The 26,161-nt window shown below is 38.2% G+C and overlaps 3 protein-coding genes across 3 annotated transcripts in view; 2 read left to right on the top strand and 1 right to left on the bottom strand.

Annotated features, from left to right (window-relative positions):
- The window catches only part of LOC127644837 (gastrula zinc finger protein XlCGF26.1-like), a 178,588-nt gene that overhangs the window by 91,648 nt on the left and 60,779 nt on the right, over nucleotides 1-26,161 (bottom strand). The window lies entirely within an intron of this gene.
- Nucleotides 371-2,594, top strand: LOC127644854 (gastrula zinc finger protein XlCGF8.2DB-like). The gene is made up of 2 exons (XM_052128259.1): nucleotides 371-694; nucleotides 1,574-2,594. The coding sequence occupies exons 1-2, from the start codon at nucleotides 610-612 to the stop codon at nucleotides 2,482-2,484; spliced, it is 996 nt and encodes a 331-aa protein (XP_051984219.1). The 5' UTR covers nucleotides 371-609; the 3' UTR covers nucleotides 2,485-2,594.
- Nucleotides 6,837-25,560, top strand: LOC127644855 (gastrula zinc finger protein XlCGF8.2DB-like). The gene is made up of 2 exons (XM_052128260.1): nucleotides 6,837-7,137; nucleotides 23,859-25,560. Exons 1-2 carry the CDS (start codon nucleotides 7,053-7,055, stop codon nucleotides 24,761-24,763), a joined length of 990 nt encoding a protein of 329 aa, XP_051984220.1. The 5' UTR covers nucleotides 6,837-7,052; the 3' UTR covers nucleotides 24,764-25,560.

Genomic DNA, 26,161 nt, shown 5'->3' with positions numbered 1-26,161 from the left:
GTTACAGAGTTGACGGTTTTACAAAACATTTTGCCATTACTAGATTTATGTTTATGGTCATGACACTACAGTTGTGAGCATTTAATGCTGCTATTTCCACAAATATCCACTTTTTTAATGATCAGTAGTTTCCTGTAAAGGAATAAATCATAGTAACACAATTTAACATCGTCTCCTACAAGAAACCTAACAGAACATTTGAGAAAGTGATAAAAAAAAAAAAAAAGTAATTTATTTTTATAGTAATATATTATTTCAAATGTTTAAAAGAAAAAAAAAACTATCAATGTACAAACTGTAGTTCAGTTGGTGGCGGTAAAGCACCGAAAGCTGGTTTGCCAACCGCTAAAAACACAAAAGAAGAAAAAGACGACGAGAAAGCAAAGGGGAAGGGATCTACTTCACGACGGGTTTTGGTCATTTTGGCAAGGCGACAAAGGAATGTGATGTCGTGATTGTATTAATGCTGACGAACTTCACTCTCATATAACTTTGACAAAATAGAAGCGTGCGAGCAATAATTAACGTGACGAAGAGCCGTATCAAACAAGCAGGGATAATAACGCCAGTTGTTAAAATATACATTTGCGTCATAAACTTATTGTAAAGATGGAGATTATTAAAGTGGAGATTGTGGACATGGTCGATCCAGAAACAGGCGGAGTGACAAATGAAGATCCTGAAGAACAAAGAGGTTGGTGTGCATTAATTCTTCATTAATGACTGCTGAGGAACATTAACGATTCCAACAGTTTATTCCGATTTAATGGCTTCAGTTATAAAATCTTAAAGGAATATTCCGCTTTCAGTACAAGTTAAGCTCAGTCGACAGCATTTGTGGCATAATATTGATTACCACAAAAAATAATTACGACTCGTCGCTCCTTTTCTTAAAAATTAAATAAATAAATCTGGGTTACAGTGAGGCACTTACAATGGGAGTGAATGGGGGCCCAATTTTGGGGTGTTAAAATACTCACTGTTTCGAAAGTAAAGATACATGACATAAATAATATGTGTGTAAACATGATTTTAGTGTGATCACTAAATCACTTACTAACCTTATCTGTGTAAAGTTATGCCCAATTTTACAACTTTGTTGCCATGACGACAACATAACATTGTAAACCATGAAACGACCATAAAAACAGCATTATTGCTTCAATAATACATGAGTTTTAACAGAAGAATGAATGTAAGTGCTTTTATAAAATTATAAACTTCACATTTCTGTTTTTAAACCCTATAAATATTGTCTATATTCACTTTCATTGTAAATGTCTCACTGTAACATTTTTGTTTTCTTTTTTAAAGAAAAGGAGGGATTAGTCCAAATAATTTTTTTAAAAAACAACTGAGGAACAACCGATTCTGGCAGTTTTCCAGATTTAGTGGCCTATAAAGTCATAAAAACTGTGAAATAATGTAGTTACATACTACAGGGACTGCTAGAGGATAAATCTTGATCATAACTTTAAATTAGATTTGATTTCTGCCATCACTTTTATTTCCATTCATTTCACCATTGTACCTCTTTAGTGTAATTTTGGGAATGTTTCTATGTTCATTTTAGACCTGATGGAAAGGGGAAATGAAGAACCAAATGAAGTTGTGGAGGAACATCAGGAACCTCATAATGTCACAACTAGAGAAACCTCTTCAAGTAGCTCACAGACTGGCTTCTCACAGATAAAAAGAGAACCCAGAAAGCCTTTTTGCTGCCCTCAATGTGAAAAGAGTTTCACATGTAGAGACCACCTGATGGATCACTTCAGAATTCACACCGGAGAGAGGCCTTTCACGTGTCCTCAGTGTGGAAAGACTTTCATTCAAAAAGGAAACCTTAAGATCCACATGAGAATTCACATTGGCGAGAGACCTTTCGTCTGCCCTCAGTGTGACAAGACTTTCATACATAAAGAAAACCTGAAGAATCACATGCGGATTCACACCGGAGAGAAGCCTTACACATGTGATCAGTGTGGAAAGAGTTTCAAACAAATTGGACATCTGAAGATTCACACAAGAATTCACACCGGAGAGAGGCCTTGCATGTGCCATCAGTGTGGGAAGAGTTTCATACATCAAGGAAACCTACGAAGCCATCTGAAAACTCATTCAGGAGAGAAATTACATCAGTGTTCTGAGTGTGGCAAGAGTTTCTCCGAGGCAACGCATCTCAAAAAACACCTGAAAATGCATGCAGATGAGAGGCCCAACGTGTGTTCTTTGTGTGGCAAAAGTTATTCACGGCACGGAAGTTTTAAAGAGCACCAGAAAACACATACTGGTGAGAAGCCTTACACGTGCTCCCACTGTGAAAAGAGTTTAGATAATTTAGGAACGCAGAAATCGCATGAGCCAGTGCACGTCGAAGAGAAGCTGTACCCCTGCCTTTCATGTGGAATGAGCTTCACCACTTCAGAAACTCTACTGACTCATAAATCAAAGCATTGTCCAGAGTTGTCACAGTCATCAGTGTAATATGTCCATATTTTCCCATTTTCCATCACAATTGAACATGTTAGTGGACTCTTAAGTGGAGCCATACAATAGGAAAACTGATAAATACTAAAAATATAAGAGACACTCCAATGTTTATGTGGCAGGGCAGAGGGCGGGGCCTGGTCGTGATTCTACACACCCGGTCCCTTATCAGGCTAATCAAGCCTCCGAGAGGGATAGAGGGCAACTGCGGAGGATAGTGCGGGAGAGAGAGATCGTTTACGGACATGTCCGTCATGTGTATGTCTTTTGTTTAAGTTAATCATTCAAATATTATTTATGTCGTCAAGCCGGTTCTCGCCTCCTCCTTTCCATTGAACTCCTTTCCACTGGTGCCTAAACCAGGGAAGGAGGAGGGATACACCGTAGTAGAGTTCTCGCCACTACCATCAACCCCAACGGAGCAGCCGCGAGGGGAGAAGGGGCTCCTAACAGACCACCTGGAGTGGTCAGGGCCGCTGCCAGGGGCGGAGGAGTCCCCTACCGGCCGCTGAAACGCGGCAGGGTCTGACACCGTACCTCCGCTTCCAGGCGGCCCCCTGCAGACGACCGTGGCTGCTCCGTTTGGGTGGACGGTAGTGGCGAGAACTCTACTCGGCGTATCACTCTTCCTTCCCAGGTTTCAGCACCAGTGTAAAGAAGTTCAATGGAAAGGAGGAGGCGAGAACCGGCTTGACGACATAAATAATATTTTAATGATTAACTTGAACAAAAGACAAACACACACATGATGGACATGTCCGTAAACGATCTCTCTCTCTCCCGCACCATCCTCCGCAGTCTGCCTTTATCCCTCTCGGAGGCTTGATTAGCCTGATAAGGGACCGGGTGTGTAGAATCACGACCAGGCCCCGCCCTCCGCCCTGCCACAGTTTATTTGGCAGTGTAGGGCACAATACTGCTTATCTGCATCCAGGGCACAGAATGATTCGCTTCATTGTTACCAGAGTGCTTTGAGTTGCTTCAGAAGTTTAGATCTATAAGATTATTGTGGGTGCGCAACAAGTTCTTCAGGACATCTAACAGTTTTTTCTTCTACAATGTTGTCTGTCAGACACACACCATCAAGAATCAGCAACAGACTCCATAAAAATACTGTCCTTAAATCTGTCCACAACACTTCACAAATAAACCTGTGGACTATGCATAATAATAACACAAACATTGCAAGTCTGATGACTATAATTGACATTTAGTTAAACTAACTAGTTTTTTGTTGGATGACTAGTGGAACATTCTGTCTCAACTGTTAGAAGTATAACTTCTGTGATTGTCTTTATTACATCCGTCATCTCCAGTAAACCCTCAGTCAATCAAATGCTCCCAAACAGACGATTTAAGTCGCTTTTAAGTTTACACTGAAAAACTCTTTTATATGATATATTTATAATGCTTTTGCCCAGTGTAAATATAACTTCACGGGTTTTAACCATAGATTCCCTGAAAGCTCACGTACATCACCCAGATGTCTGTTTGATATGTGTGTTTACGTCTGGAAGATGTATTTTTTAGGTTGTTTGTTCATCTGTAATACATCTGCAAGACATTTCTTCTTGGATCTCAATAAGACATTCAGAAGATGTCTTTGAGACATTTATGATTCAGAATGTGTGTAAATCTGATCTTTTTAAGATGTTTAGCAGATGTTAATTTGAATGCGACACTTTCCAGATGCTCCAGACACTCTTAAACATTTTGTGATGCACGTGTGCTATAAGAGTTGTACATTTTTTACAGTTAAATTAAACTTGACATTTTTAATCGTGGTTAAGAATGAAACCGTATAATCACGTCATACCTACAGCTGTATTCCTGCTTTATTTACAGAAATGAATCAAATGAGCTATTCAGTGAGCAGGAAAAACATTTGATTTGATAAGAGAAACAGTTTTGAATGTATCTCAACTCTGTAGTAATACTGTAGTTTACTTTACATTAGTAATTAGATTTTAGTGATTTTATTTTTTTTTATTTTTTTCTGGCCACAGTCATCTTTGGGGGCTCAAAGATATTAAGGCATGATTTCTATAAAGCTGGTGACTTTTAAAGACTTCATCAGTGCAAAGATTACTGTATTTGTGCTATTTTGTACTTTGTAATTTCTTCTCTGTCTAATTATATAAATGGATCTTTAATTGAAATGTTTTTCTAGTTGCTACTGCAGTTTCTGGGAATTACAAAATAACTTCTGCTTTGTTCTCATTCAAAATTAAAAAAAGAATTTGAATCAGCAATCCTTTCAGTTTCTTTAGACAGGCTAGTAGTGGCTCAAGGGCATGCTTGTAATTGCACTTCAGAGGTAAATAGATTTGGGTGTCATCTGCATAATAGTGAAAAGAAACCCCTTATTTGTTGAAAATTGAACCCATTGGTAGCATATGTAACGAGAAAAGAGTGGGAGCCAAGATTGAGCCTTGCGGTACACCACAGGAGAGAAGAACAGCAGAAGATGTATGTTGACCCAGACAGACAGAAAACCTTTGATTGGTTAGGTAGGAACGAAACCATTTATCTCTGTTCACAGAATACACACTGCTCCTGGTGAAAAATAAAAGTATTATGATTGACCAAAAGCTGAACTGAGATCCAAAGAACCAAAGCAACAGCATTCCCAGAGTCTGTTGCAGATTAAATATAATTTGTGACTCTTACTAAAGCAGATTCCATACAGTGGAGCTTTTTGAAACCAAACTGGAAAATTTCATTGAAGGAATTAGTGCTCAAATACGACTGTAATTGTGTTGAAACCACTTTTTCCGAAATTGTACAGATAAAAGGCAGATTTGAAATTGGTCTAACATTTGCTAAATTTGTTGGAATCAACAAACCTAATCAAGATTAGGTTTCTTAAGGAAAGGTGTCACCATAGTAAGTTTGAGGCATTCAGTTCCATTGCCAGTCCCCGGACATGCTGTCGCCTAGTCCTCACCCACTCCTCTGGCGGATGGCAGCGAGTCCTCCAACCCCTGGTGGACGGTAATGGCTGCTCCACTTCCTGGCGGATGGCAGCAGTTCCTCCGCTTCCCAGCAGATGGCAGCGGCAAGGGCTCAATGACAGCACATCCCTCTTCATTCCATGGATTCGGCACAAATGTAATTCGGTTCAGGATGGGCGAGGAGGCAGGAACCGGCGGAACAGTCAACATAATTTTAATGACATATATCAACTTAAAAAAACAATCACACAGCGGCTGTGTGTGTGTGTGTCTCTATCTCTCTATCGAACTGGCACCTCCAACCGACTAATTAGGATAATTCAGCGCCGGGCGCACATCCTCACAGCCCAGCCACACCCTCCTCCTCGTCACTGTTGGTTACACAGTAGCTACTATATGCCTTTATCAAAGTCAATGGTGCCTTCAGCTGTACGGCCGTAGGCACTGTGCGAACCATGAGTGCACTGACTGACCTGAGGAATATTTAATCTTATAATATTTCACCAATCATGAACATGAAGTTAGGGGAAGTCACACAGAATGTGTTTTCCCATTGTTTAAACACTTGCTGGATGAATATCTTTGACATTTGCACAGTGTCTCACACAGGACCGGCACATTTTAAACACCATGTCAAGTAAAAAAACTAAATTTTCAGTGCAGTTGTCACAAAGACTCAACACTCTAAACAAGTTCAGGCTTTATAGAGGGGACTTTTGCAGTGTTTCATATGCAAAACCAGGTGATGTTTCAGGAAATAAATGGTAAGGCAGTGCTATTTTCCCCTTTTGATCTAGTGTACTGAGGGGCTACTGGCTTTTGTTAAAACTGTGTCTGTTTACTGTTTCAGTACTGTTATGAATGTAGCTATACTAGGAGAAGAAATCGGAGAGTAAAGCGATTTCGGGTCAGGTTTGGGCTTAAAATCTGTTCATTTTAAGGCCTGTGCAGACCTCAAGGCAAATATTTGGGGCGTACCCTCAGATTAAATCAGGCAGACGCCCATGATCAGAGTTGACGGTTTTACAAAACATTTTGCCATTACTAGATTTATGTTTATGGTCATGACACTACAGTTGTGAGCATTTAATGCTGCTATTTCCACAAATATCCACTTTTTTAATGATCAGTAGTTTCCTGTAAAGGAATAAATCATAGTAACACAATTTAACATCGTCTCCTACAAGAAACCTAACAGAACATTTGAGAAAGTGATAAAAAAAAAAAAAGTAATTTATTTTTATAGTAATATATTATTTCAAATGTTTAAAAGAAAAAAAAACTATCAATGTACAAACTGTAGTTCAGTTGGTGGCGGTAAAGCACCGAAAGCTGGTTTGCCAACCGCTAAAAACACAAAAGAAGAAAAAAGACGACGAGAAAGCAAAGGGAAGGGATCTACTTCACGACGGGTTTTGGTCATTTTGGCAAGGCGACAAAGGAATGTGATGTCGTGATTGTATTAATGCTGACGAACTTCACTCTCATATAACTTTGACAAAATAGAAGCGTGCGAGCAATAATTAACGTGACGAAGAGCCGTATCAAACAAGCAGGGATAATAACGCCAGTTGTTAAAATATACATTTGCGTCATAAACTTATTGTAAAGATGGAGATTATTAAAGTGGAGATTGTGGACATGGTCGATCCAGAAACATTCGGAGTGAAAAGTGAAGATACTGAAGAACAAAGAGGTTGGTGTGCATTCTTCATTCATAAAGTCATTCAATACAAATTCAGTTCAGTCGACAGCATCTGAGGCATTGATTGCAGCAATATTGATTACCACCAAATTAATCTTGACCCTCCCTCCCTTTCTTCATATATAAAAAGCAAAAATCTGGGTTGCAACAAAGTCGCTTAAGGCAAGTCAGGTCACTCTGTGGCCATCTTTTGAAAAACCCCCGGGCAGCTATTTCCAGTCATGAAAGTGCAGCTCCTATGTACTTGAATGGAGAAAGACCAACATCTCAAAAACGGTTGGTCAAGTTTTCATATCAACAATAAAATCCGATAATACTGTTAGCGCAAGTGGTGCTTCTTTACCTCAGATTACGCAAAAAACACAGTTTTCCCAGCTTTTATTTGCTGTGTTTCGTTTAGAAGACTGCGTCCTCTGGAGGACCTATTTGTCGGCCGCATACGTCATCGTATTAGAAAAGCGAGTATGACACTTCGAATGCGACCTTTCACGGAGGATGCATGAGGTGTATCCTTTGTGGGCACTCACAGCCCATAACTATTTGCTTCAACGGAAAAGTAAAAAAAAAAAAAAAAAAGGCAAATTTGGCCGTAAATATGATGTTCAAACGCAAGGAATGTTTATTCCCAAGTTGAAGTACCTCAGTAGATGGGTATCATATGTATAATTTATATTATTATATAATTAAAATAAAGCATTAGACTAAAAGTACACCTGTAAAATATATATTTTCTCTCTGCGTCATTATGACTCTTCTAAAATGTACCACATGCATTCCCCTCCAAAGGGAATTCACGCTTGTTAAAGAGTGGCCTACTGTCATAGCAACCATGTTTCGTTCTGTTTCTTTCGTCCTGCGAAGCAGTCTCGTTTAAAGCCCCCATGAATTCAAAATTGAGCATACTTACTTTGTTTGCCTAAATTGATCGTTTTGTGGTGAATAATTCATCCATGCAAGTCAATCCACACAAAAAAATTTTTTGGCTTCCTAATCTTTAATCAAAATCTGAAAATTCCCCGCCCCTCTGCATTGGAGGACCTTGCCTGATGACGTAGGTTTGACGGTTTAGGTGTCTCCTTAACATCCGTAACCACGCCCCTCCCACTGACAGTAGACAGGCTGCCTGTGTGTTTGCGAGCATTGACAGCGTGTGAAAGGAGAGATGGCGAGGAGGTGCATTTTTGGTTGTGACACTCACGGAACACTTTTTACCATTCGAACCCTCCGCTCAACATGTAAGGTCTAACATGTAACGGCTCAAACATGTAAGGTCTGATTCCCCCCGTGACGAAATGATCCTCTGTGTGTTCTTGTTCTTCTTCATCTTCCTCCTGCTGCAGGAAGGGGACTGCTGGTGGTGTTTCAGGCGGCGAGTAATCCTCAACAACCGATTGTAAACTTGCGTTAAGATCTGCCTCCATTTCTGAATGAAACACCTACTTTTTTAGATCCAGTCAGGTGCTAGTTGGAAAAAAAAGCCACGCCCATTATTTTGCCTCATTTAGTATTCCGTTTCTCTCGGAAATACGTCACAACAATGGAGAAAAGTCGTTTGCAACTTCCGGTTCACGGGGACTTTAAAGGAGGACACCTGGTATACTGCAGCCTTCAAAGGAGTGTCCTACTTAGCATGCATCCTTCCAAACAAGCACAGCCTAGTGCGCGTTGTCGAGTTGATTGACAGGCGATGTCTGTATCTAAAAGTTGATTGGGTCTTTTACGTTTAAGGCAGGACTTCCTCTTCTACATCCGTTGACCGCTGGGCGGTCCAATTTTTCTCATACATTTTAAAAGAAGTGACCCGTCTCTGCTAAATTGAAGCTCTGGTTCCAGTGAGACACTTACAGTGGAAGTCAATGAGGTCAATCCGTAAACATCGAAGTACTCTTTTAAAAGTGTAGACACAAGACATAAACAATATGTGTGTTAACATGATTTTACTGTGATAAAATCACTTACTAACTGCATCTGTGGAAAGTTATAGACATTTTTACAATGTCGTTGCCATGACGATGACATGACACCATAAACCCTAAAACCACCACAAAAATAGCATTATTGCTCAAACAATACAGGAGTTTTAACAGAATAATGAATGTACATGCTATTATGAATTAAAAGCTTCACATTTCTCTCAATAAGAGTGTGTAAATCTGATCTTTTTTAGATGTTTAGCAGATGTTAATTTGAATGCGACACTTTCTGGATGAAACACTCTTAAGAACATTTCGTGACACACGTGTGTTAGAAGAGTTCTAAATTAAATTAAACTTGACATTTTTAATCGTGATTAAGAATGAAACCGTATAATCACATCACACCTATAGTGGTATTCCTGATTTATTTGCAGAAATTAATCAAATGAGCTATTTATTGAGCACTAAAATGATATGCCATTATGACATGAATGACAACTAGTTGACCAGTATGATTCCGTTCACACAGAACAGGTTTGCAGAGATAGGACTGTAATATTGCTCCTGATGTTGTGCCCATCACAGGGTGTTCTGACCCGAAAGCGGATCATCACGGCCCTGTTTAAGCTGGCAACCTGCAGCAAGTAGTGGGGGTAACTTTCAGTATAAGCATAAGGAGCATCCATCGATGTGTATATAATGTGTGCACAACTATTAAAGAAACATTGATGCGGTGTTATATCAGGGTTTATATATATGATACATTCCTGATATTCAATATTCAATCTTCTAATCAAAAGCATCATAACTGCATTATGTACCGCATATTTCTCCAGCAACTTTTAACCACCAACTGAACTTGATTATCATCTCAAATTAATTTTAGCGTCATAATGCAATTTACATTTTCTGAAGAAGCCCAGCAAGTGTGATCTGAGGTAAAGAGGGTTAGATTTAAAATCTAAATTATAATTAAATTATATATGAAATGATTTTGTTTGGTAATATTTTTTATTTTATTTAATGCTTTATTCGTTTGGTAATTAATTTGATTTAATACAGGGAATTGTGCCAGTAAGAAAAGTAAGCTAAACAATAATTAAATATAATTGGTTTATATTTTTGTGTTCCAAAAAAGCACTTTGAAGTTTTTCTCCTTGTATTGTGTATTTATTTTGAATTTAAAACATCTTTGTGCACAGAAATGATATGTTTTATGTTTTGTGAGCTAATTCCGTGACTGCCGTCTATTATTTTGAATGGTGTGGAAAAGCAACTTTAATAAATAAACGGATGACTACAATGATTCAGTTAATCGCAAAGAGTGGCCATTCATTTGTTCTTTGTGCACTTGTTGAAGTGAATGATCCGAGATATTTGTGAACACAACGTACTCGAAATTGCCACTTCAGAAGAGGGAAGTAGGAAAATTCCGACAGTCCTTGAATGCAGTAATATTCTAGCGGCTTGTTCATGGTGGAAAACATGATACATTGTTGCAACTAAAGATAAAGACTCGCACTGTAGATTTATTTTAATTACATTTTTGCAACATATTTAATTAATTAATGTACTACTTTGAACTTCTTTTGTACTTCAATCATTAAAGTACAACATTTTTATCTACACCATAATGCATGATATATATGGGTCAATGACTTATAAGGATTTTCAACAGGCCAATTTTAAAATACAAAAAATAAGGATATCTATTGCAATTGTTCAAACATTAAGAATGTTGTGTACACATAAATGCATATAAAAAAATTTAATTAAGTGATTTTAGTGTTTTTTCATCTAGATGAATTGGCCGTGGCCTAGAAAAATGTCATGTGGTGCAACCGTGATTTATCTTAAAATTCATTAATTTACCTTAACATGCTTAACATTTTTAACAAGTTCTCAGTAATATAAAGTGTTTAGAAATAAATTATTTGCATTTACTGTGAGATTTTATAAATAATTATCTCATATTTTTGTTCTACAATGTCACAGTCACCTTCTTAAATGTAAATAAAGCCTTATTTTTTCCTGTAACTCACATAAAACTGATAAAAAAATTTAAAAATAGCATTCCCTTAAGCATACTGTATCAGTGATTAATATTTCAGTCACATAAATTAAATATTTTATTTTGAATTTAATACAGTAATTGCTAGGTTTGGTCGCACCACATGATGACTGGTCGCTCCAAATGACACAAAGACCTCATATAGTTACAAATATATTTAAAGAGATCAATAAATGATAAATTCTATACAAAAAATAATTTAAACCAGATTTTATTACAATTTCACTGAATTTTCATGAACACAAACATTTCATAAACATTTTTTTCTTCTAAAACTCTCATCACAAACATTTATAAGCGCAGCACACATTCATGGCTTTGTTTTGAACAAACATTTCATTTAACTTGACAATCATCATGTTGCTGATGGGTATTTGGAATGTCCACGTGAAAGTGAGGTACATGGTGTAAACTGCAAGCATTTATTAACCCCAGTTATTTCTGAACTTTACCCAATCTTGGCTGCTTAACTTAGAGTAGCGTGAGGTTGCTGGCTCAGGTTCTGAGATGACAGCATGAACATCTTTCTTACAGTAGAAAATGACATCTGGAGTTTGTGGCCACATGAATAAGTTCTTTTCACCCACCTGCCGCATGGAGCTAACCTGGACTTCCTCTCGCACAACCTCAAGGACCTGGCCTACATATGGAAGATCATCATAGGTTACGATCACAAACTTGCCACTCAAGTCTTGAAGACTAGCTTGTTCCCTTGGAGGCTCAGGTGCGCCTGAGGGATCCTCAGTGTGGCACATGGTGTCCCTCAGGTCTACTTTCACTGGCTGTTAACATAGGCATGTCTTCATTTCTGCATGCTTGCAGAAGCATGACACCTCTCTATGACTAATTTGTGCAGCTTGTGAAGACAAAACCTGGTGTATCTTTAAGGTGCCCCTCACAGTCATCAATTTGCCTGGAATCAGCTCATCATACTTTTGAATGCTCTCTTCGCTTATCCAATGGTGAGTAATAGTTGACCCTGATTTTTTGGCCAGCATCTCATACAAGTCCAGTGGAGTCTGCAGCTCGCCTCCTCGTTGAACGTAGAGATCTGCATCCCTCTTTACGGCACCGCCAATGCCATCCGGGGCACCCTTTCCATGGGACTTTTCTGAATAATTCCATGTAACATGCTTGAACCCAGAAAGGAAAGGCACAGTACTAAGGAGGTAAAAGTTTGCTTTGTTCCTGTACTGTGTAACGGGTCCATCGCTAATTATATGTAGAACTGTAATCTGTGGGCAGGTTTCCCGAAGCTCTTTCAGTATGGGCTCCAGGTGTGCCCACACTGCCCGCTCATCATGGCGGAGGCTGTCTGACAGTGTTGTATACGATTTGGTGCCATGGACTGTGTAGAGGACAGAAGTGTGTATTGTGACCTGCTTTCGGCTGCCTCCAAAATGATAAGCTTGTATTTCTGTACTCACCTTGCAGGCATAGTTTTCCGAAAAATCAATGTGAAGAACAGCTTCAGATTCAGTTAGATTTTGTTTTAGGTCACAAAACTGTTCTGTTTGGTGGATCCAGTTGAATTGATGTATGGCTAAAGCTTCTAGCTTTTTGTTGAACAGCTCTTTTAAGTCTTGGATTGTCCCTGTGTATGTTTGTTTTAAAACATTTGCAAAGGTTTTCTCTCCATTGGTTGAAGTTACCCGCTCCCATTGTTCCCAAGAAACCTCAGTACGGTCTGTCTCAGGAAATTCAACTTCGTCAAAGCAGCATTTCGGACATGCACGATCCATGCATGCTTTGTTTTTAGGGTCACACACAATCATACTCACTAACTCTGAGATGCTGGATGTTTTCAATCTTGTCGAGTTTGTTTACCAATAGCCGGACATTCTCATGTACCACACATGCACATGTATCTCTATCCCTGGTCTTCGGCTCTGTGATATAAAAAGGCCGTCTTCTGGCAAATTGTCTGTAAGACATGGAGAGATGCTGTTCCACCTCTGTTTGATACTGTTCATGGAGCTCAGTGAGTGGCTTTGTTAGAACTCTTCTTTGCATTTTTTGTTTATTTTTGGTGATGGTGTCTTTTTTCCCAGCTAAAAGACGACTGTTTTCATCTCTGGACAGAAAATCAATAACGGCTTGCTTTCTCTTTGCTGACAGTTTCTTGTGACCCCTTTGCTTGAATTTTTCACTTAGACCTACTCTTTGTCTTGCCATTAACCTTTTCTCACTCTTTCTGGATTTATCATTTTGTTTTCTCATCTCTGCTAGCTGTTTCCTCAGATGTAAGACATGCTTATTGAGTTTACACTTCTCTTTCTGCAGTCTTTTGATACGTTTCTCTGCTGAAGATGTATTCCTTCTCTGATCTCTCTCTGGTGTGGAGGACACAGGTGGATTAAAATCCTCATTCAGAGGTATGGGTTCTACCACAGCTTGACCTGTATTTTCTGGCTGCTCTTGTGCTACATCTACATCAACTAGAACTATCTCCATAGATGGCGGTGTAAGGTCTAACACAGCATTTGCCATCTTGTTTCTTTCCCTGTAAGCACTGGATGCAGCCCTCCATTTCTCTCTCTGTTTCTTTTTCTCTCTCTCTGGCAGCTCACTTGACTGTACATATGGAATCTTTCCCTGACATTTTCTTCTCTGGTAGCTGAAACAGTCATTTAATATAGCATCATGCCATTAATCTACAGTGTATAGTCTATTTTATTTTGGACTAATAATAGATGACAGGAGATGATCATGTTAACAAAAAAATGTATTTCCTCCAGGTAATGAAAAACACAACAGCAATATGTACTTCATGTTGCTTTATTTATAGTTTTAATTTTTAGAATTTTTTAACATACCTTTCTCTTCTCCTAGCAAGGTACTCTGCTCTTGCTGCAGGGTCAGAATTAACACGCTGCCTATGGCGAGCGCTTTTTACTTTGCTTGGCAGTGGCATCTGGTAAAATAGATTAAAACAGTTATAAATATATAAATACATAAATAAATAATGAATGCATAATAATTGCATAATTACCAAAGTGAAATGACATTCTCTAAATTATATTTTTGTATTTTTCTCATGATATTGTACAAAGATAAAACATAAACCATTGTGTCTTAAATATTAGAAAAAATTACTCAAATGACTGCATAAATATCTATTCCAATTAATACTAAAATAAAGTACTTTACGTATATAAATCATCAATTGAATATAAAAGCAATAAAACTGCCAATCTAGGACATATATCTATCATGGAAAACACTCTGAAATGGTCGCACCACATGATATTTTCAAGTTCAGTTCAATTTTACAGGCACAGAATTAGCCACCTAAATGAAATAAGCTAGCTTACCACAAAAAGTCACTATGAAATTTATAATAAAAATATTTATTTGTAGAAAAAAATGTATATTCAATGTTTTTTTGAGGTCATACCACATGATATCCAAATGTGTGGATATACTACATACCAGCCGTTAAAAATGAACTTTTTTTTCAAATTTGAGAGAGAATTACAAACCTGCTTGCTGCTTCCATGGGTCCTTGGCAAACTGGTACAGCATGCAACTTCCTGTCATTGAATGGATTTCAGCATAAAAGTCCCAAAATGGTTGTTTCTTGATGGTCGCGCCACATGATATTTCATAAAACGGACATCATCGGACAAAGTTTGTTTGTATATTATGATTAAAATATAAATACAAATGCTTTGAAATTTTGTACAGGACTACAAAACACTTTGAAAAATATGCCAAATAGGGCATAAAATAAATTTGAATCAATTTAAAGTAATTTCAAAGATGTTTTCAAAACCGCAGTCATGGCCGGACGGTCGCACCACATGATATTTTGACACTTTAAATAACAGAAAAATTACAAATAAATAAAGGTTTTTGAAAAGTTAAAGTGAGTACATATAATAGAGAGGTACTACATGTATATGGTATCTTTTTATGCATTTAAAACTTTTTTTAACTGAAAATAATGCAGTTGGACAGAAAATGTAGGCGTCACGTCATTGACCCACATATACAGTGATCAGCCACAACATTAAAACCACCTGCCACCTATTGTATAGGTTTACCTCATGCCTCCAAACCAGTGCCAAACCGCATCTTGGAATAGCATTCTGAGATGATGATATTCTCAGCATGAGAATGACAGTTTTGGAGTTTGTGCTTATTTACATGTCATGCTCCCATATTATATGAACTTTAATTAAGGATGAAATAAAGATATATCGCCAAGCTGTGATCTGTGTTTCTATCAGACACTTGAGCTGCAGCGCTCCTCTCGTCTTGTGTCATCATTTTAGTTTTTCTATGATCTCATGTTATGTTAAATATCATCAAGGGACTATTCGACAAAAGAATTATTTCATTATTATTGCCGAGATTTGTAGTTACAAATGACAATCCATCGAGTGCAACGTTTGTTTGTGTTTTCCACAAAGTCGTGCCACCTCCGGCTGTTTTGTAGACAGCCGGAGGTGGCACGAAATTTGACGGAAGCGACCAACTAATAATTCTCTCTGCAGGAAAAACCCTGCGGGTGTCAGACGGCCTGGTTTGAGTATTTCTGGGATTTTCACACACAACAGTCTCTAGAATTTACTCTGAATGGTGCCAAAAACAAAAAACATCAAGTGAGTGTTTTGTGGATGGAAATGTCTTGTTGATGAGAGAGGTCAACAGAGAATGTTCAGACTGGTTAGAACTGACAAAGTCTACGGTAACTAAGATAACCACTCTACAATTGTGATGAGAATAACATCTCGGAATGTAGGGCTGCAACTAACGATTATTTTAATCGATTACAATTTAATGATTATTAGAACAATTATTCGACTATTCGGCGATTATTGCAATTATTAATCATTAGCTTTTAACCAATTGTGTCCTGCCTCAAAAGGTTGTATTAAACGTGCTTACTAACAATAAAGAGTACAAAATAATCTTTAAAAAAATACCCCTAAATGACATTCACTGAATTAAAGTGGAAAATACGTTTTATTAAATTTAATTCAGTAAAGAAATTTCACTGCAAAAATCCTATTATTATTATTATTATCAAGTGTTTTTGTCTTGTTTTCCATTTAAAATGGTCTAATCCTTAAAATAAGATACTTTTACTTGAGAAGCAACATATAAAATATTTTGACATGATTTAGGAGAATGAATCTTAAATATACAGCAAGTGTATTTTGTATACGTGTATTTCTTCACATGGTTATACTTCTGCAAGTGCAGTAAAGACAAAGTATACTTCTATCCAAGATCTGTTCTCTAAAAGCAAGTGTAAATATCGTATATGCTGCTTCTCCGGTCAATGCATCTTTATTTTTAAGATTGTATTAAATATTTGTGTTTTTAATATGATATTCAACATTCTAAGACAACAATGTTTTCTTCTGCAGTATAGCTGCTAAAGTAAATGTACATTGTTTTAAAGGAGTTTTAGATATTTATATTGGAAAACAAGCCAAAACAAAATCAAATCAAAAACGTATTTATTTGCGTGTTTAATGGGGTGAAGACTTCCTCTCTCACCTTTCAGTTCACTTCAATCCATCTTTAACTCTCAAAAAAACAAACTCTCTCTTATTAATAAAGCTGCGTATTGACAATTTTCTTCACGATAAGAAATGCAGACATGTCTTAAGTTTCATACTACAATGAAAAACGCTGTGTTTATGATGCGACCAGGGGTGTAAAGTAACGAATTACAAATACTCACTTTCTGTAATTAAGTCGTTTTTCGCAGGAATTCTACTTTTTTAAGTAGTTTAAAAATGGTATAATGAGGGGTGGAGGGCGGGGCCAGCTCATGTTTCCGCACACCTGGTCCTTAATTAGGCTGATGAAGCCCGAGGGGGATAAGGGCCTAATGGAGACGGCAGTGCGACAGAGAGAGAGTTACAGACAGCTGTCCGACACTGTGTGTGTGTGTGTGTGTGTGTGTGTGTGTGTGTGTGTGTGTGTGTGTGTGTGTGTGTGTGTGTCTTTTTGGTTGTTAAAATATGATTTGTATTGTAAAGCCGGTTCTCGCCTCCTCCTTTCCATTGAACTATGCTATTACATATACTTTTACTTGAGTACATTTTAAGTGCTGTAACTGTACTTTAAATGCGCTTTTTTTCCCCACTATCTGTGTTCTACTTCCCTGTCCTGATTTAATTTGTATCTATCAACATGATTGGCTAGGGAGAGTCTTGTGACTCCTGTCAAATCAAATCACACATAAAAAAACTTGAACGTCAGCTGTAGATCTGGCGCCAACTGTAATGGATTTGGAGAATGCCAGTTTACAGCTGAACGTCACGGCTGCACCTGGAAGGGCTTTTCACAGTGGAAAAAGTCCAATTGCTAGTTTGTGTCATGTGAGTTTAACTTGCTCAAGCCAGATATCAGCATTAATCCTGCCTCTAATTTGAAGAAACGTATCGAGATGCATTTAATATTTCTTCTTACTAGTTTGTGTCTATAATGTAGCCTGTAAATGAACTCTCTATCACTGAGATTATTGGGCTACTGTGAGAGATGAATGTAATATTATCAATAGTGCTGGGCGATAAAACAATCTTGATGTTTATCTGAAAAATAATATCAATTTCCTTATCAACGATACCAATGATAAACTTTTGAGCCTTTGTTAACATGTAGAACAGGGGTGTTCATTAGATTGATCATGATAGCAAGAGCAACACTGGTTGGTTGATCAAGATGAAATATAAAAGATTGACTTTTTAATTCCTGATGTCTGTAGCTGCATGCTGTTTGATTGACAGATGGCTAATGTTTGTGCGCTAAGGCAACTAAATGATCAAAAACACTTTATAATTCCGCCAATGCTGGTCTTGATGAGGATTTAATGTAAACGCTGTCTTTATGTCTGAAGTGAATTTAAACCGTGTTTAAAAGTGTATTTGCATCAAAATGTTGGACTTGAAGTGTACATGTTACCGAATTAAGCACTGTCTAGTCGGCTATGTCTTATAAAGTCTATTAATCAAATGACAATAATAAGGAAACGAGAAAACCACTCACTACTTTTGGCTGAATAACTTCAGTAGCTTTAAAATTTAATGTAATAGAATAAAACAGTGACATTTTTAATAATAATATTTTTTAATAATATTGTTCATTTTTTAATAATACTGACCCCTGATGAGAGTGTGTTAATTTAAATATTTGATCTGTTTCTCACCCAACCTATCATATCTCTTCAGAAGACATGGATTTAACCACTGAAGTTGTGGATTAGGCTACTTTTATGCTGATTTGTGTGATTTTTGGAGCTTAAAATTTTGGCACCCATTCACTTGCATTGTATGGACCAAAAGAGCTGAAATATTCATCAAACTATCTTAATTTGTGTTCTGTTGATGAAAGAAAGTCATGCACATCTGGGATGGCATAAGGGTGACTAAATGATGTGAGAATTGTAATTTTTGTGTGAATTAATCCTTTAAAGCCCGGTGTGTACCTATATTTTTTATACTTTCTGGCAAACAGCCATAAAAGGGAATGTAAATTACGGTATGTGTGCAACATTTTCAAATTGCAGCATAGAGTTTTTATTATTAAGGGGCGTAACTCACTACTCAGGAGTACTTTTAAATGAGCTACTCTTTTACTCTTGTAGTTTTTAGGACTGGTACTTTTACTCTACTCAAAGTACAATTTTTAAGAAGTAACAGTAATTTTACTTATGTTTCAGTACTCTTTCCACTCTTGGAAGCGACACAACCAAAATGAGACACATGTACATTGTCTCATACAACGTCTGACACTTGTACATTGTTGACACGTCTTTAGAAAAACCCTTATATTTAATCTATCTCAGACAGATTGATGAATTCAGTTGTGAATTGGATTTTTGTGGACTGTAGGCAGTTGATATCATTATGTTCAATAAAGCTTTTCAACAAAATTTTGCCTTCTTAAGCCATTTTTTTGCATTTTTTAGCTTGTCTGCCACAATAATGCTTTTTAATTATCTGAATAATTTTTTAAATCTATATTAAATTTATAATTATTGGAATATAGCAGTTTATAATGAATTGCTATATATTGATTTGTTATTTGTGGGGCTTTCTTAGCTAATACTAATTTATTAGCATAACTGTGATAATTAAATGTATTGTTATATCATGTAATTAATATTTGAAACAAAATTGTAATTGATTGACAGTCCTAATATATGAAATGCAAATAAGTGCATGAATGTTATTGGGACATTGTATAGTAAAAACATCAAAACATATATTCCCTTGATGCAACGGCACAAATACATCCTTTTCCTTTTTTACATTATAAAATAATTCTCAAACTTTTTCAGTCCAAGTCCCCACATAGAAACAAAGATATCATTCATATAATGTTAAGAGTGGAGACAGGAAACATGATGGGAAATCTGGGGCAAAAGGGGGAATCGAATCCGGTTCTTCCGTATGAGAAAAAAACATCTACAGTGTCTTTACACACCATGTCATTGAAGCAACACTTAAGGGGTGCAGTTTGTCATTAATTCCAATTTCGGAGTCACATGATACAGCCATAAGAGACGGACGTGCTTCGCGGAACTTATTCATTTCACATCGATTCGCTAGTCAAGAACCACTTATATGCATACCAGGTCGAAGAAGAAACACAATGATGCGAGGGTATCTCCACCTTTAGACAGGGAATATATGTCAATATGCACTGACTGAGTCCCAAGATGGCGGCGGGGGACACGGCACAAGCACACCTAACCTTGAGTGTGGCCTGTATACTGAAGGAGATACAAGAGGGAAAACGACAGACTTGCTACCCAATTTAACTGTAAGCTAACCGAAATTAAAAGTACAATTTCTGACTTAAATCAATAGACGATCTGGTGGCGATAGTTACCGAGACGGAGGCCCTCATTAGCACGGCCGAAGACACACTAACGGGTCTGGAAAACACGGTCAATTTAACCGAGGGGTGGTGGTTCCCCTCTTCAAAAAGGGGGATCAGAGAGTGTGTGCCAACTACAGGGGTATCACACTTCTCAGCCTCCCTGGTAAAGTTTACTCCAAGGTGCTGGAGAGGAGGGCCGATTATCGAACCCCGGATTGAAGAGGAACAATGCGGGTTCCGTCCTGGCCGTGGAACGACGGACCAGATCTTTACTCTATGCAAAGGATCCTGGAGTGGGCCTGGGAGTATGACCATCCGGTCTACATGTGTTTTGTGGATTTGGAGAAGGCGTATGACTGGGTCCCCCGGGAGAGACTGTGGGAGGTGCTGCGGGAGTACGGGGTGGTGGGTCAAAAAAGGCTGCTCGGTCGTCACGGATGCATGAACTTTCGTTGACATACACATTTATCTTCTCACCCGTTAAACATGCTTGATGTTAGCCCCAGAGCTAAAGGCATGTAAATTATTTTGTAAGACTCATTTTACTATTTGTAATCTAATGAAGCAGTATAAAGGTTTTTTACATTATAAGTTCTTTTAGTGCTTTGAAAACTCTCTTACTTTATTAGGGCGATCCAATCCCTGTACGCCCAAAGCGAGAGCTGTGTCCGCGTCCTCGGCACGAAGTCGAGTTCGTTCCATATGGGGGTTGGTCTCCGCCAGGGCTGCGCTTTGTCACCAATCCTGTTTGTGATATTCATGGACAGGATATCGAGGCGTAGTCAGGGTGAGGAAGGTGTGCGGTTCGGTGGGCTGGGGATCTCATCGCTGCTTTTTGCAGATGATGTAGTCTTCATGTCATCATCAGTCTGTGACCTTCAGCACTCACTGGATCGCATGAAGCAGCTGGGATGAGGATTAGCACCTCTAAATCTGAGGCCATGGTTCTCAGCAGGAAACCGATGGAGTGTGTACTCCGGGTAGGGAAGGAGGTATTGCCCCAAGTGAAGGAGTTCAAGTACCTCAGGGTCTTGTTCACGAGTGAGGGGACAATGGAGTGGGAGGTTTGCTGGAGAATTGGGGTAGTGGGGGCGGTATTGCACTCGCTCTATCGCACCGTTGTCATGAAAAGAGAGCTGAGCCGGAAGGCAAAGCTCTCGATCTACCGGTCAATTTTCTTTCTTACCCTCACCTATGGTCATGAAGGCTGGGTCATGACCAAAAGAACTAGGTCACGAGTACAAGCGGCCGAAATGGGCTTCCTCAGAAGGGTGGCGGGCTTCTCCCTTAGAGATAGGGTGAGGAGCTCAGTCATCCGTGAGGAGCTCTGAGTAGAATCGCTGCTCCTTTGCGTCGAAAGGAGTCAGTTGAGGTAGTTTGGGCATCTGGTAAGGAAGCCCCCTGGGCGCCTCCCTAGGGAGCTGTTCCAGGCATGTCCAGCTGGGAGGAGGCCTCAGGGAAGACCCAGGACTAGGTGGAGAGATTATATCTCCACACTGGCCTGGGAACGCCTCAGGGTCCCCCAGTCAGAGCTGGTTAATTTGGCTTGGGATAGGGAAGTTTGGGGGCCACTGCTGGAGCTGCTGCCCCCGCAACCCTACTTCGAATAAGCTGTTGAAGATGGATGGATGGTTGATGAAGATTTGAAAAATTTGATTAAACTCAATTATTTCCCTTTAATGGAAAACATTGACAGAGACCTATACAGATGGTTGGATCTCCTATTAATTTTACTCTGTAGAATTAACTGCATCAAAATAAATGTGCTTCCCAGAAATGTGCTCTTATTTCAGTGTTTGCCAAATTTGCTAACAAGTGTTTTTTTTAAAACACAAAATAAAAAGGTCCGGGAATTCATTTGGAAACAAAGTACCAAGAATTCGCTTTTTGATGTTGACATGGGACTACTGGCTTTCGTCTGCCACATTTCACATTATACTACTGGGTGGCACAAATGAGATATATATCTTCAACACTACCCCCTCATGGGTGCAGATTGAAGCCCATCCCTTTGGATACGTCCCAACCAGAGATATGATTTATAAACTGAACCCCCAAAAAAATTCTCAAACAATAACAAACCCACTTACAAGACACCTAATTAAAACATGGTCATGGGCTCAAAAAATCATAGATATTAAAAATATCTAGGATTTTGTGCTCACAAAAAAATGGATGAATTGTTTGGGAAGAATATTAAGTATGCCATATAAAGGGCACCGCATGCCAAAATAAAAACATCATCGTGATTTGGAACCATTCCAGATGTGTATTACTTTCTTCAGCAGAACACATTTGAAGAAAATAGAAATATATCACATAGGTCCTTAAAATGCAGTTTGATGGTGATTTCTCTTTTGAAGCTCCTGTAGTGGACATTCTGAAATAAAAGACTCAAAAGCAGAGGTTTAGAAGTTTAATTTCTTGCAAGAAATGTTTCACAGTCACCATTTGGAATGCTAAAACTTCCTCTTGGTGAGTGAACCCAGAACCTTCTATCAGTATCAGAGGAGTGCAGACCCTACATTCTCTAACTCCACCATACAGCTATTCCTGCTTTCATGTCAGAGTTTTAAGTTTTTAACCTTGCCCTGTTATCTCAGCATCTTCTTCAACACACACACAGAACATTAGTTCAACAGAGGACAGCATTAAAAGCAAGTAAGACAGAAGAATAAACTGTCAATTTTTAGACATATGTGGAATGAGGATACATTCCCATAACACTCCAAAAATCACGGACAGGATAAATGTCATCGATATAACTCCAGCGGTTATCTCCTCTAAAGTGATTCGATCACTTTTGGTGTGATAAAAGATCAATATTTAAGTACTTTTTAACTATAATCCAACGCTTCTGGTAAGCTTCACGAGAAAGTGGAGATCACTCGTATGACTTATTCACGTTGCCATGTTACGGACTTAATCTCACGTTCTCCTCTCGGTTGAGACATCCAGGATAATCGCACAAACGCCATTGTGAGTAAACAAACAAATACAAATCAAAACCAAAACCAACAAAGCTCCTGTACAGCGTTTCTCCTACTTAGAGGTAAATAGCGCTGCTCTTCCGGGAGTGCCGCACATGCGTCAGTTCTAGCGTGTCTCATGTGCCAACACAATTACGTCACGAGCGCTGCTGATCCAAACCATGATTTAGAGTAAAAAAAAGTACTTAAATTGGTATTTTTCTCACCAAAACTGATCGTGTCGCTTTAGAAGAACTGCTGGAGTTGTATCGATGGTGTGTTATGGTGTCTGTGGTTTTTGGAGCTTCAAAAAGTTAAATCTCTATTCACTTACATTTTAAGGACCTACTGAGCTAAGATATCTTTCAAATTTTCTTCAAATGTGTTCTGGTGAAGAAAAAAATTCATACACAACTGGGATATCATGAGGGTGAGTAAATGATGAGAGAATTTTTGGGTGAACTTTCCCTTTAATTGGATGCCAGGTTTGCCAGCTCCTGACTCTAATTGGCTTTTGCTGATGTTATTAGCCAAAGGGTTCACATACATTTTCCAACTTAAACTGAGAATGTTTCATTGATGTACTCATTATGTACAAGAACAGTACAATCATTTGTGTGTTATTAGTTAAGACAGATTGTATTTGTTATTGTAACAGATGATCAAACCAGATTATAAGATAAATGTATAAAAAGAGTTCACATACTTTTACTCACCACTATATATCATTATTGCTGTGCTATCATTAACAGAAAAATGTGTTCGTTCGGTGGGTGCTGTATCGATTGATAGGAAGCCTGTTAAACTTAAACATGTAATCACGTTGGGGTTTAAATTTGGGTTTACATTTTGTTTCATGTTTGTTGCTCTTGAATTGACTTGTTGCTATTTTTTTGATGTTACTTTTAGAGCTGGTGGAAGTGAAAGAGGAGAGTCAAGAACTGAATGAAGTGGAGGAGGAACCTCATAATTCCTCAACTGGAGAGAAATCTTTTTTTTTCTCAACTCAAAGAAGAGGGAACAAAGATATTTTCTCCTGCACTGAGTGTGGAAAAACGTTCACGCAAAAAGGAAATCTTCAGAGGCACCTCATAAGTCACACTGGAGAAAAGCCTTTCATGTGTCCTCACTGTGGCAAGAGTTTCACACAAAAAGATCATCTGAAGATTCACATTCGAATTCACACTGGAGAGAAGCCGTTCACATGCCATCAGTGCGGGAAGAGTTTCACACATCAAGGAAACCTTAAGAGTCACATGAAAACACATTCGGGAGAAAAATTACACCAGTGTTCTGAGTGTGGCAAGAGCTTCACACAAAAAGATCATCTGAAGATTCACACGAGAACTCACACCGGAGAGAGACCTTACACGTGCCATCAGTGTGGGAAGAGCTTCACACATCAAGGAAACCTATCAAGTCATATGAAAACTCATTCGGTAGAACAAATACACACGTGTTCTGAGTGTGGCAAGAGTTTCGCTGATGCAACGTATCTCAAAAAACACCTGAAAATTCATTCAAATGAGAGGCCCCACGTGTGTTCTTTGTGTGGCAAAAGTTATTCGTGGCTCAGAAGTTTAAAAGAGCACCAGAAAACACATACTGGTGAGAAGCCTTACAAGTGTACACTTTGTGGTAAGAGATTTGCTCATTTAGGAACACTGAAAACGCATGAGAGAGTTCACACCGGAGAGAAGCCGTACCCCTGCCTTTCATGTGAGAAGAGATTCACCACATCGAGTGCTGTAGTGGTTCATCAAAACCTGCATTGTCCAAAGAGCAGGGATTTCAATAGTGGATCTCAACTCTAGTAATAATATTGATTCCTGCTTTGATGGCATCGCAAAATGCTTCAGCTTACAGCTTGATTGGTTTATAACAACCTTTATTGCTCCACAACCATTAGTGGTCAAGTGTGTACAAATGTACCTGTAATTCACCCTTCACACCACCAGAGGGAGTCCTCCTCACGATTCGATAACTGAACTGTGCCACATCCAGATCTAGTGTTCTCAACTGTTCCTAATTTCCTATTTGTCTGTTATAAGTAAATCCTTTGTTTGTCTTTGAAAGTTGTTTCCAGTTATTACTGCATTTCTTGACATTCTCACCACAACTATTTTTGGATGTCCGTTTTCTTTTTTAAATTTATTTTGTATGATCTATCCCACCCTACTGTTCTCGACAGTTTGGATTGAACTTCCATTGTGATAAACTGACACATGGTTGCATGCGAAAACTTAAAATATCTCTTTTGAGGTAAACTGTGGGATAAATATAGTATCGAAATTATTCACAAATGCGTAAACACTTATCCATTAATCCGATAAATGTCATACATGCATCTTACTATTCACACACAAATGCCTTTCGACTTGTTGAAATACAAATGTTCCCTTTTGGATAAATGTAACGCAATTTAATCAAATGAAGACGTTCCAAATTAAACACAAAACGGTCTCAAGTATCAAATGTGCATTTGTGGATCAAGTGGCACTTGAAGTCTTTTTGTTTGTTTTATGTTTGAGACCTTTCTGTTGGTTTTGCCTTGTACAATCAACATGTAATTTTGTGTAATAAAAGCACCTACCACTAGATGACGGTTTTCAAGCGCCACTTCAAACAAACAGTGTCTGAGATCAGCAGAAATAATCAAAGGTTTGTCTTAATTGTTCTCATATATAACCAAGAATCATGTCCTGTTACTTTGTAAAAGATGAAAAAGCCCATTTTAGAGTGTAAGTCCTGGTGACAATATGTATTGCACAGAGGTGGGTAGTAATGCACTACATTTACTCAAGTTACATTTACTTGAGTAACTTTTTTGGGGGGGAAATTACTTTTAGAGTAGGTTTAAAAGCGGGTACTTTTTACTCAAGTAAATTTCTAATGAAATTATTTTTACTTAATAACAATGTGCGGCATTCCTGTCGTTACATTACTGGTTTCATTTTAATTAATGCGTAATTTATTGAGAGATTATTGAATGGGACTTTTATGACAGCTACGCACGCTGTCACAGACAGTCACTCAAGCCAAGTCTATCACTGCCTTTAGCATCAAGCTCTTCAAAGTGAAACACTTTCTTCGCTCTGCACAGTAAAAACAAATTATGTTTCGTCATGGAATGCCTTCATTTAACACCAAGACAAGTGGATATTTCAAAATTAAAATGCTCTAATGCTAACGTGGGCTTTTCTGTGTAATGT

Source organism: Xyrauchen texanus, chromosome 6 (genome assembly GCF_025860055.1).
Source record: "Xyrauchen texanus isolate HMW12.3.18 chromosome 6, RBS_HiC_50CHRs, whole genome shotgun sequence".
Lineage (NCBI taxonomy): Eukaryota > Metazoa > Chordata > Actinopteri > Cypriniformes > Catostomidae > Xyrauchen > Xyrauchen texanus.
This window is presented reverse-complemented; position numbering and strand designations above follow the sequence as displayed.